Consider the following 18,466-nt stretch of genomic DNA (forward strand, 5'->3'; position numbering starts at 1 on the left):
ACACGTCATGCGACTGCGCACGCATCTCTGCCAAATATTTCTGCTGACATTGCAGGATTCTTTCATGTAACCACCCTCTTATGACATCACATCTGATGACGTTCTTTAAATCACTCCCAGTTACGCCTATTTTTGCTACGTACGAATATATTATCACCACTATCAATTGTTACGCCTCTTGTATTTGCTTCACTGTAATGCCTATTGTATAAAAGTAATTGATTGTCAATAATGTATGTACTTCACTTCCTGAACCTTCGTGGTGATGGAACCTGGAGCAACCGATTATAATCGACCACTGGAATAAAGCCCATTCCGAACTTCTAATACCACGGATTCTGCCTCTTATTTACTGAGCTATTTTATTATGTTTCTGTATCAAATTAAGTCCCGGTAATTAAATTATTTACCACATGAATGGCGCCCGAATAGGGACACTTTCTCATCTCACGCGCCGGTGGTGCGTTGCAGGCCCGGTCTCCTGCCACAGCTGGACGGACAATAACGCGTACCAGCAGGATTTCCTGTATCTCCCTCCGGTCAAGCGGGGGCGACTGAGGCTGCGATCAACACCCAGACGAGGCGGTGAGAAGTGCGAAGTATCCCGACCAGAGCCTAGCTGAGAGAGCAAGATCCGAGGTATACAGAGGCCCACCAGTTTCCGAAGTCCCAAGTCGAGTCCGGTGTCCGAAGTTTTCGAGTCGAGTCGAGTCCAGTCCGGTTCAAGTTCAGTTCAGTTTCCGAGGCCTTCCGTTCCGAGCTACCCGGTGAGTACCATTACTGGGGAGGCGTTCTGGCGTGCACATAAGTTGTGCCGGTCCAGACGGGTTTGGGTACACAAATCCGGTCTGCACTGTTTCAGCAGTGTATCTGTACTGTTTAGCAGTATATCTAGTATATCAAGTATATAAATTCAGAATAATTCAGATAATGCCGAGTATTATGTTTAAGTGATTAAGTTTTCCTTAGATCGTCATCATCATTGTTTGCTCATTTAAATGTTAAATGTTAAAATGTGTTAATACGTTCTGCATATTGTGGTATGAATGACTGTTCATTATCGTGTTTATTGTATTAAGTTTGTTCAAGATCAAGTATCAGATCAGTTCTCAATATGCCGCTCTTTTCGAAATTAAGACAGATCACAACTAGAAAAGGGGTACTCGAAGAAGCTGTTCCTATTCCTCCTAGGGACACTCCAGGGTACTTCATGTATCATAAACATGGCCTAGATGCTATATTATTTCTTGATTTATGGGTAGACTACACTAAGGAATTACCAGAAAGTCAGAGGTGGCCCGCAGCTGGGACCTGGGATGCAGAGTGCATCGTGAAAGTAGAGGAAGAATTATGGAAAAAGAAAGCTAGACAATCACAGAAAGACGCCATTGAGTTATGGCGTAAAGAATCGTATAGACGTACAGAAAAAGCACGTAGACAGGAAGAGAAGAGTAAAGAGAATTCAAGTGAAGTCCGAGAAAATCTATTAATTGAAGAAGGTGCACGAGTGAAATCAGAACAAGTAGACAGACAAAGACATGCCCTTATGAAAGGTATGTATCCCCTTCTGGCCGAAGGATTACCTAAGGCTACTGCGGGGATACCAAAAGACTTGCCACCCCCATTATTTCCAATAAAAGTACATCCCAAGGGGCATCCTAGAACCGCAGAAGATGTTTTTCTTTCCTCATATTTAGATGACGCAGCTCCCGAGTATGCTAACCCTGCCCCACATAGACCGTTGGCCGGGGAGGTTCAACGCCAAGATCCTGTATCTGTATCTCTACAGCACCAAATTCCGACACAAGTTCCGGCAAGCACATCTGTTTCCACATCTGCTCCTACAGCTACTTCCATAGCTGTGTCCACACCTATAGTTGCTGTATCACGTTCAACGAATCCTTTCACGCCCGATACCCCAGATGGGGCTACGGGAGGTGCTACCAACATTTTTTCTACGCCACCCAGAATAAATAAACTTACCTTTCAAGAGTCAGCACATTCACGTACCCCCAAACTCATAAATGCCCGTACGCTTAAGGAACTTCTTATAGATTGTAGATATGACCCTGTGCCCGGCAAAGAGGACGAAATGATCATGGCATCATTACGTATCAGACGAGCCGCGGTGTATTTAGGGAAGTTACCAGGAATGACTATGCATCTAGATAATATATACCATTTTGTCCAAACAGGGCGAGATTCTGAAAGTATTAACAGAGCTATGGAATACCAGAAAGTGGAAATACAGGGGGAACTGTTACGTTTCCTCATAAATTGTGTGATCAGAAATCAAGACCGACCGGGGGTAGACCCGGAAGCAATGCAAATTCTTACCAGATGGAGCCAGAATATATCAGAAGGGAGACATGATAAGCAAAATTGTATAATAGCCATGTGCCGAAAGATCCGTAAAGAAATAGAACGCTTACACGAAGAAAGATTAGCGGTAGACCAGTTCGAGCAAAGCGAGGAAGAAGGATCAGGACTGCCCACAGGACAGTCAGAAACTATAGCCTATGTAGGTAGAGGAAGATCTTGTAATAATACTAGATGTCTTACTGACCCGATACGTCCGATATGTCTAGAAAATAACAGGAATTTTCAAACACCTAAAATAAATATGAGGTCCCCCGAACATTCGTTCCAAGTCGCCGACAAATTACTGCGAGAACGAAGGGGTTATCATTTTCTTGATTCTATGGATGAACAAGAATTAGCCAGGTCAGCCGTTCATTGGATTGACAGTCCCGGAAAGTATGATGATGATACAGTAGCACACACATTTTTGAATCTCACCCCAGATGAACAGCGTTTAGCTGGGATTTATATGATTCAACAACTTCTTATACTATATAAAAGCCAACATTCAGATCCTGGTCCCTTACCTGATATATTGACTGAATTACTCACGAATAGATGGAGAGGTTCAGGTACTAAGTTAATTAAAGAAATACTAGAATCAAGAAAGCAGTACATTCTTTTTATATGCCCAGAACATGTCTCATTGCCCATCAAGGAAAGAACCACGTATTACATGGACAGACAGAATCCCTTACGAGAAGTGCACCCAATAAAAGGCGAGGACAATGAGTTTAAACGCGTATATGTATATACGCCCATATCGAAAATAGAATTGTTAGAAATGAAGAAAGTGGTACCCAGTCATGACAAAGACCCAGCGGGTTTCCACCGAGAAATTAAAGACATGTTACTCATGGGAGAGTATACCTATCCCGACATTATGACCATATTAAAGGTATTGATGCCTGCTGGCATTTACGAAAAACTGAAGGAAAAAGAGTGGGAAGTGGGAGACCAAAAGATAGATTGGACAGCATTAGAAAATGAAGAAAAGGCCCGAGGTCCAGGTTCGGGGCTTGGGGACAAAACTAAAGCACTACCAGGTTTACTAGTACAGGTACTGCCACGTTTATTAACCACGAAAAAGGAAGACTGGGGTGCAATATCAGCCTGTAAACAAAAGCAAGATGAAGACACTAGTGATTTCTATGCCCGATTCGAAAAATGTTTTGGTATAAATAGTGGTATAAAAGCAAGTAGCGAGTCATACCCACATCAGTTTGTGACAAAATTAGTTGAAAATTCTTTGCCCCAAGTGAAGAATAGAGTATTAAAATTCGAGAGTACCTGGCAAGGTAATACCCCATCACAAATGTTACAAATGTTACAGTACCATTACAATAGAATTAGAGAAGAACAAGATCATGAACAAAGACGCATGAAAGACACGAAAATGAAAATGCTAGTCTCCCAGACAGTTCCAGCTGAAGGACATAAAAAGGGTACGACACATTCCGGTGATTCAGCAGGACCTGTAAAAGGGACATGCAACTATTGTAAACAACTAGGTCATTATGTACACGATTGTCCAGTCCTGAAGCGTAATATCGCCACAGGTATTACAAAAGAAAGACCACGGCCACTTAGACAGGATCAGAATGAACAAGGAGCCTTACAGCATGCACAGTCCATGCCAGCTCCACAACAGTCTATACAGTTTGTGCCAGCCGCACCAGCGTTGCCTGCTGCTGCCACACAAACCACGACACGACAGCTGTACCAGACCGCACAGTATGACTATCCTGATTACCAACGATATGCATGAACAAGCCTAGAGAAGGAAATTGACTTACCCCTTATCGAGGTCCCTGTAGACCAAGAAGGACCTTATGTACATAGTGAATTATTAGGTCAAGACAGAAAATTTTTACTCGATACAGGGGCAAGTCGAACAACTATAAAACGTAGTGAAGTTCCAGGGGTACCCCTCTCAGGCTCACAGAATATTTCCCTTGGTTTTTCAGGAAAACCTATTGTTAATGAAGTGTCACAGCCTCTTCCACTTACGATAGGACCTTTGACCCGAACTACAGATTTATTGCTTACTAAATCATGTCCAGAAAACTTGTTAGGAATAAAAACACTGAAAGCTCTAGGAGCTATAATATGTTGTTCTCCAGAAGGAGTAAGATTGTTTTTACGTGATTTTAAAGGTCATTATGTGTCTAGAGACATGGATCCCCGATTGCAGACTTTACCTACACATCTATGGGCACAAGGCCCTACTGATGTTGGTTGCATGAACATTACACCATATCGAGTCACACTGAAGGCAGGAGTGGTACTACCACGAATGCGACAATACAAGTTACCCCCAGATGCTGTAATGGCTTTACTGCAAATCATTGACGAGCTCATTGCCCAAGGAGTGGTTGTAGAAACAGACTCCAATGTATGTAATTCACCGATAATTCCGATTCTTAAACGAACAGATCCGAAGGCCCCGCCAGTATATCGATTGGTTATTGATTTGCGCGAATTAAACAAATGCATTGTGCCACAATTCCCTGTGGTTCCAGATATCTCGTCATTACTGACAGCTATTGATTCCGAAGCAACATTCTTTACTGTAATTGATCTCAAAAATGCCTTTTTCAGCGTCCCCATAGATCCGGAAAGCCAATATTTGTTCGGATTTAGTTTAAATGGACGTAGCTTCAAATTCTCACGCGCACCTCAAGGATTTACAGAAAGCCCCAGCATCTATAGCCAAGCACTGAAACGAGAACTCGACAGTATACACATGCCAGTCAACACTGCTTTGCTTCAATATGTCGATGATCTGCTGATCACCGCGAGAAGCGAACCCGAATGTGAGAAAGCATCACTGACAGTTTTACGATTTCTAGCCGAAAAGGGGCACAAGGTGTCCCCTTCTAAGCTGCAATTCTGTGTCCAGCGAGTTGTTTATCTTGGACACTCGCTGTCCAAGGAGGGAAGGCAGCTTACACCCGACCGCATTCAGTTAATAGCTAACATGCCAATACCCAAGACACAAAAGGAGGTGCGGGCTTTTATAGGCCTCACTTCATATTGTAGGCAGTGGATCCCTCAGTATGCATTTCTAGCAAAACCACTCATTCAGTTGACAACACAGGAGGCAGCCACATCGACTGTTCTCCCTTGGACTCAGGAACATACACAAGCTTTTGAAAACTTAAAGAAAACTCTATGCCAAGCACCTGTTTTAGCAACACCATGTTACAGTAAACAGTTTACACTCTTTGTTACAGAACGCGAAGGTACTGCTTTATCAGTACTCACACAGGAACAAGCAGGATCACACAAACCATGTGCTTATTTTTCTAGTACATTAGATCCCGTAGCTCAGGCTCTGCCTGCGTGCCTGAAATCAGTGGCAGCGACAGCTTTAGCAATCAGACAAAGCGATGCCATAGTGTTAGGACATCCATTGACAGTACAAGTACCACATGCAGTGGAGGTTCTTGTGAATCGAACGCAGACACAACATTTGACTATAGCAAGACTTACAGGGTACGAACTCACATTGTTTCAGCCACATATAGAAATCAGACGTTGTACCACATTGAATCCTGCCACACTTTTACCTGTAAATGGAACAGACCCACTAGCTCATGACTGTATTGAAGTTATTACAATCACGACGAAACCTAGACAAGATTTAACCGATGTTCCATTGTCAGACCCAGACCTGACGTTGTATGTAGATGGTTCATGTATGAGAAAAGGTACAGGAGAACTAGTGGCCGCTTACGCAGTCACAACAGACACTGAAATTATTGAAACAAATTGCGTAAATACCTTGTCCACTCAAGCCGCAGAGCTCGTCGCTCTGACACAAGCCTGTATTCAAGCCACAAATAAAAAAGTCAACATATACACTGATTCACGTTATGCATTCGGAGTTGTACATGACTTCGGCGTGCTGTGGCGAGAGAGAGGTTATTTAACTTCTCACGGTGCCCACATTCAGCACGGACCCCTCATTCATGCTTTATTAGATGCAATACATCTACCCACTGCAATATCAATTATGAAATGTAAAGCTCATACGAAAGTTACTGATATCATTTCTCAAGGTAATGATTTAGCTGACAGAACAGCTAAACAGACTGCTCAAACTCAAACATCCGACATGACAAAGACAATAGTCCCGACGCCAGCACATTGTATGACGGTTAAAGATCCTACTCTTGACGTAATTGATATACAGACACATGCTACACCAGAAGAAATAAAGAGATGGACTGAATTAGGAGGGATCCAAACGGATCAAGGATGGATGATGAAGGAAAAGTCTGTGTGGTTCCTTCCTGATTCAATGGTCCAAGTCATTATTAACACTGTCCATAGTCCCGCACATCTAGGAGAAAAAGCTATGCTAGATAGCATTCAACACATTTGGTTTAATAAACATTTACGAGCAGCAGCCAAACAAAAAGTTCGTACCTGTATGATCTGTTGCCAGTTCAACCCAGGAAAAAGCGTTCCCGTAGAACAGGGTGGATTTCAGCCTCCTGATCATCCTTTTGAAGTCCTCCAGATGGATTATATCCAGATGGAACGATGTCGAGGATTCAAATATGTTCTCGTAGTTGTTTGTGCTCTTTCCCGTTGGACGGAAGCATACCCGGTTTCAGATTACACGGCCCCGACTACTGCCAAACAGTTAGTTCGAGAATTCTTCCCACGATACGGTTTACCACGTGTTGTTCACTCAGATAACGGCCAGCCGTTCTCATCCGAATTAATGAAACACGTTTCACTTTTGTTAGGATATCAGTGGAAGTTCCACTGTGTCCGACACCCCGAAGCAGCAGGTCTCGTAGAAAGACATAATCAGACTCTGAAAATTAGATTGTCCAAAATATGCAGGGAGAAAGGTGTCGACTGGGTAGTAGCATTACCAGTTGCGCTCTTTTACATGAGAATGGTAGCACACTCTCGAACAGGGCTATCCCCGTATGAAGTGATCTTCGGCAGACCACCAAATATGTGGGGAACGCCTATACCACGTAAAATAACTGATATTGACTGTAATATGCTGACAGATTATTTGGCTTCCTTGATGTCTGCACTACAATCTTGTCGTTCACAGGTAGCTGCAGCTTTTCCTGACAACACTGAGGTGAAACCCCATGACGTAATTCCGGGGGATCTCGTTTTAGTGAGGAACTTTGATCGAAAGACTCAGCTGGATCCTAGGTGGAGGTCGCCTCAGCTCGTGTTATTAACGACAAGGACAGCCGTGAAGATCGAGGGCAGAAAAGGCTGGATCCACTCAAGTCATATCAAGAAATTTCATGGACTACAATCAGATGTGAATACCACACCTCGTGTGTCTTCACCCATTGACTCAAAACTTCCTCTTGTTGAAAGAAGTAATTCCGAACATTATAAACTAAAACTCAGGCCCAATCAGTCAAGCAATTTGATTGTTTAAGTCCTCTCCGAGGTGAAGCGGTTGAATTGTCTCTGACATGTATCCCTTGGACCTGAATAGAGATAACACCCGAAAAATGTTGAAACGACAGGCGTACTGTAAATCACTGCGTAGTCATTGCACAGTGACGTTATTAATTTTATTTTCCTTAAGTCTTTTAATAATTACTGCAAGTATATTGTTGCACATATATTATCCTATTTCTAGACATGTTTATAATGTTACTGCTGAACATTCTTTTAGTGAATTACCTCCGCATGAATTGTCATATAGATTTGCGCTGCGCAATAACACGTTTATCAAAATGTTACATCATTCCCATCAGGTTAGCAATACTACAAATTGTTGGATATGTGGCCGACTCCCTCCCTATCAGAACTATAAAGGAATTCTACCTCTCTTTCCATATCCGTTCACACACAACGGCTCCTGTGGAGCATGGTTTAGCTTAATCAATTCCCTAGATTCGAATTCTGCAGTTTATCAAGATAACTGGGTATGGGGAAATCTGAACTTAGTTTTACTTAAAGTCTGCCACCCCAACAAGGAGGGACTTCCCCAGAGAACAGGAACTGATCTAGAAAATGAAGTATATGGATTAGGTAATTTTACGCTTAATCTCCTGATCTTGAATGTCGAATCCGAAGCTAATCCAAGTTTGCCCGCCATGTCAGTATTTTCAGTAAAAGGTGAATTATGTGTGAGAAAGAATGGTTCCATATATATGGGCCATAGTAGATGCACCACTGTAATAGAATTTAGTGATCAAGGCAAGTCTACATTTAGAGCTTCCCGCCATTCCTATTTCATATGTGGTCAGGCGGCATATGTACGTTTGCCTCTAGATTGGGATGGTACCTGCTACATTGGATTTCTTTTGCCACCTGTTTTCCTAGCTCCTCCTGATTATCACAGAAATACTCTGTTAGTACACAATAGAGAAAGGAGAGATCTCCCAATAGTCGATTACACTGAAACAGCATGGGAAAAATACACAGATTTCAATAAAGGTCTCTTTCCCTATATAGGTACCGTTACTAATAGTAAACTGATACGTAGATTAACTAGAACCCTTGAAGCAGTAGTGAACGAAACTATTTCCGCCTTAGGCAATTTAACAGAAGAGCAGTCTGCTATGCGGATTGTTGTGCTTCAAAATCGTCTTGTCCTTGACGTCATCCTGGCCGATAGGGGCGGAGCTTGTAGGGTCATCGGATCAAGCTGTTGCATTTTCATACCAGAAAATTCGCCATCTGTATATAAAGCCATAACCCGCCTCCATAAGATTGTAAGCCAGATACACCAGAATCCAGGCACCTGGACTTGGTCCGGTTGGTTTTGGAGCGTGTTATCAGCCTGGGGATGGAGAGTTCTATCCTTCCTAGGTATTGGCCTTCTCATACTATTCAGTTGCTGCTTATGCCTGCAATGTGGACCAGCGATCTGTGGTCTGTGTGCCACATCGTGCATTCCACATCAAAACATTCGTTCAAAATCCCGGAAGAAGAAAGAAGAACAAATGATGCTATACGAACAGATCAATGGATTGATGAAGATTGATGTCTCTTGACGGGCAAGTAGGGGACAAGGAGGGAATGTGGAAATATGGATTTTTCTGGTCAGTTATGTCCCCTATCTTGGACCCCAACGGTTCTATGTGCATGTTACAAGTACATGTATGTTCCCTCCAGTTCCAGTTATGAAGACGCAAATACATGTGCGTCCACCGTTAACATGTCCTCTTTCAGATCCGCCATGAATGGGCCGGATATTCCATTCCTAAGTACAAAAGGCCACCGCCTTTATATGGTTCACTTATGCCATTTTTACAGTCCAGGCAGGTAGGCCCTGATTCTGTCATCAAGCTTTTCTTGCTTTCTGTCTCTGAAGCTCCAGTCCGAGCCTGCATCTGTGACCATGAACTTTGTCTCATTCCCTGCGCGGCTCACGAAGCCTGACATCAGCTTGCTGCCTGCCAAGAACTGTATTTCACCTTCGAAATTATCTGCTCCGATCCCTGCCCAATGCATTCCTGTCTAGTAGTTTAAGTAAACATTCTTCCAGCTACCGAGCAAAAGGCCCGGCTTCTCTGTCCTCATGCAAGTAATTCATAGCCCTGTTACCATGGAATATTCCTACCCCCTCGCATTTAGTGTAGACACTTAGACGCTTGTACACGCACTCACAGTCAGTATAGAATAGATTTTGTTCGAGAGACCTTTCTTTTTGGATAACACAGTTCTTTAAACATAGGATATTAGATATGATTTGGGATTAGGTTGACATAACCCCAGACTTTTGTCTCCACATGTAGAGCTAAATGTCAAGTCCCTTTCTCCCTCTAGTTGCACGTCTATCACACGTCATGCGACTGCGCACGCATCTCTGCCAAATATTTCTGCTGACATTGCAGGATTCTTTCATGTAACCACCCTCTTATGACATCACATCTGATGACGTTCTTTAAATCACTCCCAGTTACGCCTATTTTTGCTACGTACGAATATATTATCACCACTATCAATTGTTACGCCTCTTGTATTTGCTTCACTGTAATGCCTATTGTATAAAAGTAATTGATTGTCAATAATGTATGTACTTCACTTCCTGAACCTTCGTGGTGATGGAACCTGGAGCAACCGATTATAATCGACCACTGGAATAAAGCCCATTCCGAACTTCTAATACCACGGATTCTGCCTCTTATTTACTGAGCTATTTTATTATGTTTCTGTATCAAATTAAGTCCCGGTAATTAAATTATTTACCACATTATTACTATTACCCTTTGGACTTCCACCTCAATGAGCCGCTGATTTTGAAGACTTTCCAAACCCTTCAACAACGGTTGAAAGGGCTCTTCACTCTTGGACATCAAAAGGTGCATCAAGTTCTACATAGACAGGACCAAGAACTTTTGTAAGTCTAACCAATTGTCACATTACAGTGCACCACAGAAGGGGCAACCCCTTTCCAAACAGAGCATAGCTAGATGGATATCTGCTACATTTCTCTTCTGAAACCAAGCAGCAGGAAACCAGTTACAAACTTCTGTGCATGCCCACTCTACAAGGAGTATTTCAACCTCAACAGCTCTGTTTGCAGGTCTGCCACTCCAGGATATTTGCAGAGCAGCTACCTGGAATAAGACGCATACCTTTACGCAACACTACTGCCTGGATTCAACTCCTCAGGGGATGTAGCAGTAGGACAAGTGGTTCTAAGACATCTTTGCCAGTAAAATTGAGCTACCTCTTTCTTCTCACCAACCTATTACTAGTTCCTTACATTGTCTGTAATATAATATTTTTTCTTTATTTATGTACTGTATTTGGGAAAGGGCCCTTTTAAACAGATGGGTTGGGCCTCCTTAAAACAGATAGAAAACAGATTACCCTAGATGTAATTATTCAAAGAACACTTTGTTTTCAGTCAAGTAAATACATTGTTTGACCTGTGTTTATTCACAACTTATTTTGTGATCTTCTATGCAATATTTACACTTAAACATATCTGTCAAACCACATTCAGATATATAAAAAGACACATTTTTACACTATACAACACTGTACAAAACTCTGATATTACTTATATACCATAGTGACATATATTGACACATACTCATATGATCAGTCTGATAATGAACAAAATGCAAAGGTTGTAGTTGCTAAGATTATTTATGCAAACTCTCTTGCTACTAGTATACCTTAGTCGTTCTAAGTCAGTTGTGTTACAGTAGACTTTATCAGTTATTAAGTCTTTTTTTGTATGTCTACTGTACGACTTAAATACAATGAAGACACTCCCCAAGTTTGTCAGTCGATGCATTTCGAACCTCTTATTCCTTTTGGATTCTCCTCAGGACCCTGAATGGTTATAATTTTTGTTCTTTTTAAATTAGAGCACATTCATTGTGCTTTTGCAAGTATTCCTCTTTCAAATTTAGACGGCTTCCTTCAGTCCTACATTTAGGTTCACATTTTCTTTTGGAATTCCATCAGGGCTTGGCGTCTCTCCGGTTCCTGCTCACATCAGTCTGCTACATTATTCTAAGTAAAAGGGAGATCTCTATAGAATTGTATCCCTAACAACTCTGGTTGATTATTGCATTTTCCTGGAGAATGTGAGTTGCAGGTGATGTATTAAAATAAACCCTCTAATCTGTTTCTATAAGATAATGTAATACGTCTGATCTAAGTTCTTGCCTAAAGTGGTTTCACATTTTCACATAATGAGATTGTTGGCAGACTTTTTACTCCACCTCACACTTCACAGGAGGAATACAAAGGCTAACATACACCTTTTGTTTGGTTTCTCAAAGGGTGAAGAAAGAAAAACACTCTCAGAACGCAAATGACATCAGATCTGCTGTGATTACTCTCAGTTGCGAACCGACATAAAAGATGTCTGTAACTGTTGGGGCAAATTCATTGCCAAGTATGTGCCAACATCTGGGCTTCTGAGAGATAATCAGGTCTTGGAGGCCAATGCATGTTTGCCAAACATCAATATCTCGACTTGAAAGCAAGGCACATTTTTAAAGAGTGGTTCTCCAGTGGCTAATGGGTTGACATTTTGTTATGGCGGTTATTGACGGGAATGGACGGAACTGACACATCACGGCATGAATGGCAGTGATAACATTGCTGACTGTGAGGCTGAAGTTACTATGGGGCATTTCTAAAAATAAAAAATCCCAGATCTAGTCTAATGGCTGCAGCGATTTCTAAGATGCACAATTTGCCAAGAAGATCAAGTTAAGTATCCTTCCACTTTTTCAAAGCACAGGTGAAAGGGAAAGTTATACAAATGGGTTCACCTGTGCATTTTGTAGTGATGCAGTTCTTTCCCAGGAGGGCTCCAGGCCTATGCATTGATTTAGATTACCTTCTAACATTAAAACTGATAGTGCTGGTGGAACTCTGCGTATCAAAGCAGGGTAATATTCGCCTTTGAGACCACTATGTCCGCATCCATCACGCTATGGCTTCCACCCCTGTTTGCAAGGCTTATTTCAAATGGCCAAACCAAGCTGCAACACAAAACTGTAGATTGAAGAAGAAGCAGTAAGTAAATGATCTTTCTCATGAATGAGCTTCCTACAGGGTGACACTAAGACTTGCTCCCCATCTTGTTGGTGAAGCATCATGGGTGACTTTCCATTTACACCTTGGAGTATAAAGACTTATGTTTTGTGTTGCAGGAGACCTACAATTTTTAATATGCGCTGTCATTACGGCAGCCATTTTTTCTATAAGCTGCACTGCCTGATAATGTGCGGTTTGGAGTGGTGAGAGGGTGAGTAATTGAGAATGTTCCATTATAAACAGTACTTGCAGATGTTACATTAGGGACAAATATACTTACTGCATCTTCTTTTTATACTTAACCTACTCTGTCAGATATGGAATTCTTAGAGGTTCTTACGGAAGGTCTGGAGAGAGTCCTTTTGGTCCGCGGGGGTGGCACAGAGGTCATCACTATCTACTCATAAACTGCTGTTTCCTGTTCCAGCTGTTCATCATCAAAGATCCCCATAACTGGACATCAAAATGCCAGGAGGATTACAGAGGCCATTCTCTGCTGCTGTTAGACTTGTGTGCGCTCTCAGTGCAGATGCCTTACAGACTGCTATGAGAAAGATGGGGACCTGCATGTTGGTCACTGCACGTCAGCTAACAGGCCTGTCTCCCCTTTGCTGGTTCTCTGCTAGCTCTTACCAGTTACATCCAACTTCTATGGTGCGACTGAATTGGGGCCATAGAGACAATTTTATCTTATAGTAAATTGCCCTCTTCACCAATGGAAAACATAATTTTAAGACCGTTTTACTGATGAAGGACAGTGTTGCCTTTATCATTTTTTTTGTTTTACCTTTTTTTTGCTGATGAGTGGTTATATGTTTCCACAATGGAAGGTGCACTTCCTCAGGATGCACTGCTGGGTTACCCAGACCTGTTGAACAGCACACCTACACCTCAAGAGAGCAGATGAGGTCATTGTTACAAAGGGAAAGACATTCGGCTGATTGGGGTCATTGATACCTCCCAAACCTGAATTCAAAGTCTTTTAAATATTGGCTATTATTCTGCTGGGTATAAATTTGTAATTGTACATTTTTATTTGAGTGCTACCTGTTTATTGGGGGGTGGCATGTTCTTTGACGTTCCTACTAGCAATGTGAGGGAACTGCTTGGGGAGAAGAAAACTAAACATGGACATTGTGGAAAACTGCACCTTAAGATCTGTAATCTTCAACCTGAGAACTTAAGAGTAATATTTGGAGATTGAAAGCTCAGTGGTTTTTGCTGAATTGACTGAAGCCACAGTGGCTGAGGGTGTGTTTAGGAAGAGCCTAGTAGCAACACTTGTGGCCATTGTTTTTGGCTGCACAAGTGTCCCTATTCAATAAAAATGTATTTATTTCTGGATAATTTGATAATAAATCTACATGCCCCGTACTTCTATCTTTAAACTACCAACGTTTGTAGTTTACAAGGCATTTCTTTGACAGGTGAGTGTGGAGTTTTGAACCCAACATGCTGCTGAAGTAGCTAGGGTGTTTTGTACCAGAATATCTCCCTGAAGGTTACCTCACAGTCCCTTAAGAAATATATATATATTTTAATTTGCACACTTTGATAAGCATATGTATTGATAGGCATATGTGTTTCCCCTCTTATGACGGACTTTGCCTCATAAGGAAAGCTGCCTGGCACCAAAAACGTAGTATGTGAAAGATGTAATAAGGACACTGAAGTTAATAAAACATTCCTAAACCATTTTGCCATATCAGTGTTTAGAAGAATTATATTTGGTTTCCTTTTCCTGTCCAAGACAGTGTATACTGGGAGAGCAATTAATTCTACCAGAACTCCCGTCTTGTGGGGAACCCCTATCCAGCATTAATTAGATTCTGTTTCTATGATTGCCTGTCAGATATGCCAACTTTGTATTGATATGGTTGGATATGCCAATTTTGCATTGATGTGAGACCACTATCTCTATTCTTGGAGGGCACCATCAAATGGACCCATCTATCATGGATACCAACATTTTATCTGCTACGATTTAGCTGGCTATCTTAATATAAAATAACCAATTCAGTGTTTTACTGTGCCTCTATATTACCAGTGAGATTCCAACATGGTTGTGCATGGTAGACTTCACCTCAGCTAGTGTTCATTGTTAATGACGTGCTGAAAACAGTGAGGATGAGTCTGACTTTCCACCATCTTCTACTTTAGGATCCCTACAGTCTAATGTGAGATGGTTGTATGTATGTATGTGTATGTATGTAAGATGCTTAGAATGTAACCACAGGGCAAGAAGTGTGACCCGCTGCTTTTTCCAGGGACTCATAGGAGTTTTGTCTAGGAATTCTCTGTTATTTTTACTCAGCAGGTGTGTAGGTTAATGTCCTGTCCATAGGCGCACAGAGATCCTTGAACAATTTCTATGCCATGGCTTTAGATGGCAAATGATTAGCAAATCCATTCCATGAGGCATACCAGGTGTCAAGACCCAGATCTGCATGCCACTTGTAAGGGGTAGCAATCAGGCTAATGTATATTCTGCAGGGGCAGATGTTCCAGTTCTAGATTTCTTTGACACTGTGTTACTGTGAGCTAATGTCCATTATGCAGCACAGAGAATATCAGTACAAGATGTTGCTCCCACTGTCCAAGTTGATGCATTGTGATTCAGAGGGTGAACTGAAGTTCGGGTGACTGGAACAGAAATTCAATTCCTCTTTTTAGTGTCACCTAAAAATTATAGGGAACTATGAATTCCAACATATTTCTTAGTGAAAGAAAATGAAGCCTACATATTTTAAAACGTATCAATCAGTGAGTACAAAGGCAAGTCTGTGTCTTTTCCTATGAGATTCTGATTTGTCATTTAATTTGGAATCACTTGGCTAATTCCTCACTTCTAGCTTTCATTTGGATTAAATTATTTCACATTTTATTTTTTGGGATATTTTTTAATTTTGCATATCTGTGATTTTATATCTTACCTCTTTAGTTTTGGTCTCATACTTTCCAAGTTCTTTTCATTTCTTTTGTCTCTGCTAGTGTTTATTTTTCTGTACGTCTGTGCTAAATTAATGCTTCATTTATTTTCTTAACATCTCTGCCACTTTCAAAATTATTCCTTTACTTTGGATTCTTACTTTCACACTTCAAGGTGGTTAGGCTCTCTCATCTAATTTCACACTGTGGTTCCTCCCTTTAGGATCTTCTTCCTCATTTGCACAGATGCAGGGGAAAAAAATTAAAAAGGAAACACCACCCAACGTCTTTCTCCTTTTCCCATTACCTGCCTTAAAGAAGCCCTTTGTAAACAAAGACCATGCTCATGGCAAATGTTATGTGCTTCTATTAATATTGCCCTATGTTGTTCTTTTGAACTACTGTAACATCCTTTTGGTGTAATTGCAGCAAACTAGATGCCAATTCAACATTGTAATAAAAACAATTCAGTTGTTTTGTGTAACTTAACAGTGGGGTTTGTGACCTTTGTAGTTGTCCCATTCAGTACACGTTTGTTAGTAGTTTTTTTTTAGTCAGCCCTAAATCTCTAACTCCTGAATTTTTTCTGGACTTGGAATACGTTAAATTGATAGGTATATTTTGTATTTTCCAGGACTTCTGTCCTCTAAACAATATAACTTGTGCCATCTGAAGGACAGGCTTTCAGTTCTCTGAAGACCAGTATGTAGTCTCCTCTGTAGATCATGTATTTTCTCCTTCAAATAAAATAACCTTCTGCTTTCTAGGCTTTCCTCCATTAATGACAATGCCACCAAGTGGCAAGGGCATGAGCCCTTGGAAGACTATCTCTTTTGACCGACATTCTCTCTGCTTTATGTATGGCATTATGCAATGCAAGGACCACATTTAGTTTTTTTGCGTATCAGGTTTTCTGAAAGTGAGGCATTGATCTGAAGATACGGTCTTGAATTCCTGATGCATTTTAAAGCACAGGCTTTGTGTCTTCTGAAGACTAAATATGCTGTCCTCTAAAAAAGAAGAGTCTTTTGATGATGAGACGTTTTGTCCCCTGATGGCAAGGTCTTCTGCCCTTGTAGGCCAGGCCAAACCATTTGGCTTCTAAAGACCAGACTTTCTGCCCTCCGAATGAACTGGCCTTTTAACCTTGAAAGATAGGGTTTTTAGACTGTGACAGTTAGCCCTTCTGCGCTTTGCATACAAAGCCTTACATCCTTAGAAAACCATGCCTTTTACCTTCTGAAGATGAGGCCTTCAGGCTTTAAATGTTATAGTCCTCTGGAAATGTGTCCTTTGTTCTGTAAGGAAAAAGCCTTGTGCCCACTGAAGAGGTATTTTATCAGGCGGTTCCTTTATATTAAATCACCCAGCTGATGAACCTGTGATAGGACAGTTGAAAGGTACCCGCTACGCATGGTTTGCAGAAGGAACACTGAACATATTCGTTAGGTGTCTGTATGTTTGTACAATATTTGCTATCATGTTCCAGGGATCATTTCTTCTCGATAGGGGCATATGCTAATATTTCTCCGTCTTGTTACAGTTTGCCTATTGGGGGTCAGGTGGGATAGTGATGGGAAAAATGTTATGAAAAACATTGATACTGAAGGGAACATATTTTGAACATGACTAAAACAATGATGCTTTTCCCTCCCAGTTTATTCAGGTGGGTTATTTATTTTAGGACTGTGAGATTTTTACAGACCAGCAATATTCTTTGTGTACATCAACGTCACTGTGTAAATGGAAAATGAATAAATCGTTTTTATAAAACATTTGTCATTGAGTTATTTGAAAGACGTATCCTCCTCTAGGGCCTCATGCCACAAAAATGATCATGATCATGCTACAGGTGCGTAAAACGGCCCTGTGCATGTGGCAACCAGCTCATCAAGGATTGCGTCTGGAAAGCAGAGGTGAAGTGTGTGCTTTCATATGCATGCAGGAGACGGGGATACTGGGATTTTTTTCTGAAAGGCATCTACAAACGGTTGTATGACAGAACAACACATGGAAATACTTTGCATGTCTTTACCACACATTTTAACCCCACTTTTTTTAGAACACATTTTTACAATGAATGCCATTACCTTGCATTATTTAAATATATATAAAAATAACTATTTGTGGGGGGAGAGCTCCCCCAACTTACCTTAAATGCGTGGTAAAGGCATATGTTGTAAAGGGATATACATGGTAAATACATGCGTCATAAAAGCACAACATGGTAAAAACCTCGTTGTAAAGGCTGTTTCCTCTACAAACTTGGAGTACACAGGTGTGTGGATGGTACATGAGTAATTATAATTCGTGCAGGGCACACAGATGCCCCAGCATAGAGTGCCGCATTAGATGCCATGCTTCTTGTAGAATGTGTCCTTAGTCTTCCTTGTAGTGGACGCTTTGCCTTGGCACGACAGAATTTGGGTTCTTTTAAATGAGGTGGATGTGCTTTTAAATGGAGTGGGGGTTTTTCAGGCTTATGGGCATTTTACACTGTATACCAATGCTTCCTAAACTTTTTCAAACCACAACCTACGTTTTAGTTTGACAAAATTTCATGATCCACCTAGCTTTAATGATCATGAGGCAGGTGTTTTTTTAATGTTATAAAGAATTGTGGGGTAGCATATTGGTATTTGCAGACAGCACATGCTCCATT

The 18,466-nt window shown here is 41.3% G+C and overlaps 1 protein-coding gene across 2 annotated transcripts in view; it reads left to right on the forward strand.

Moving 5' to 3' along the window:
* LOC146869412 (solute carrier family 12 member 6-like) overlaps nt 1-14,570 on the forward strand; it is an 815,412-nt gene extending 800,842 nt beyond the window's left edge. Inside the window, exon 24 of one of the 2 annotated variants that reach the window (XM_085599784.1) lies at nt 13,192-14,570. In XM_085599784.1, coding sequence (XP_085455910.1) covers nt 13,192-13,283 — 92 coding nt within the window. In that variant the 3' untranslated portion in view covers nt 13,284-14,570. The remainder of the gene's footprint in view (nt 1-13,191) is intronic. The other variant, XM_085599788.1, reaches the window with a different exon arrangement.
* The last annotated feature ends 3,896 nt before the right edge of the window (nt 14,571-18,466 follow it).

Source organism: Triturus cristatus, chromosome 1_1 (assembly GCF_964204655.1).
Source record: "Triturus cristatus chromosome 1_1, aTriCri1.1, whole genome shotgun sequence".
Lineage (NCBI taxonomy): Eukaryota > Metazoa > Chordata > Amphibia > Caudata > Salamandridae > Triturus > Triturus cristatus.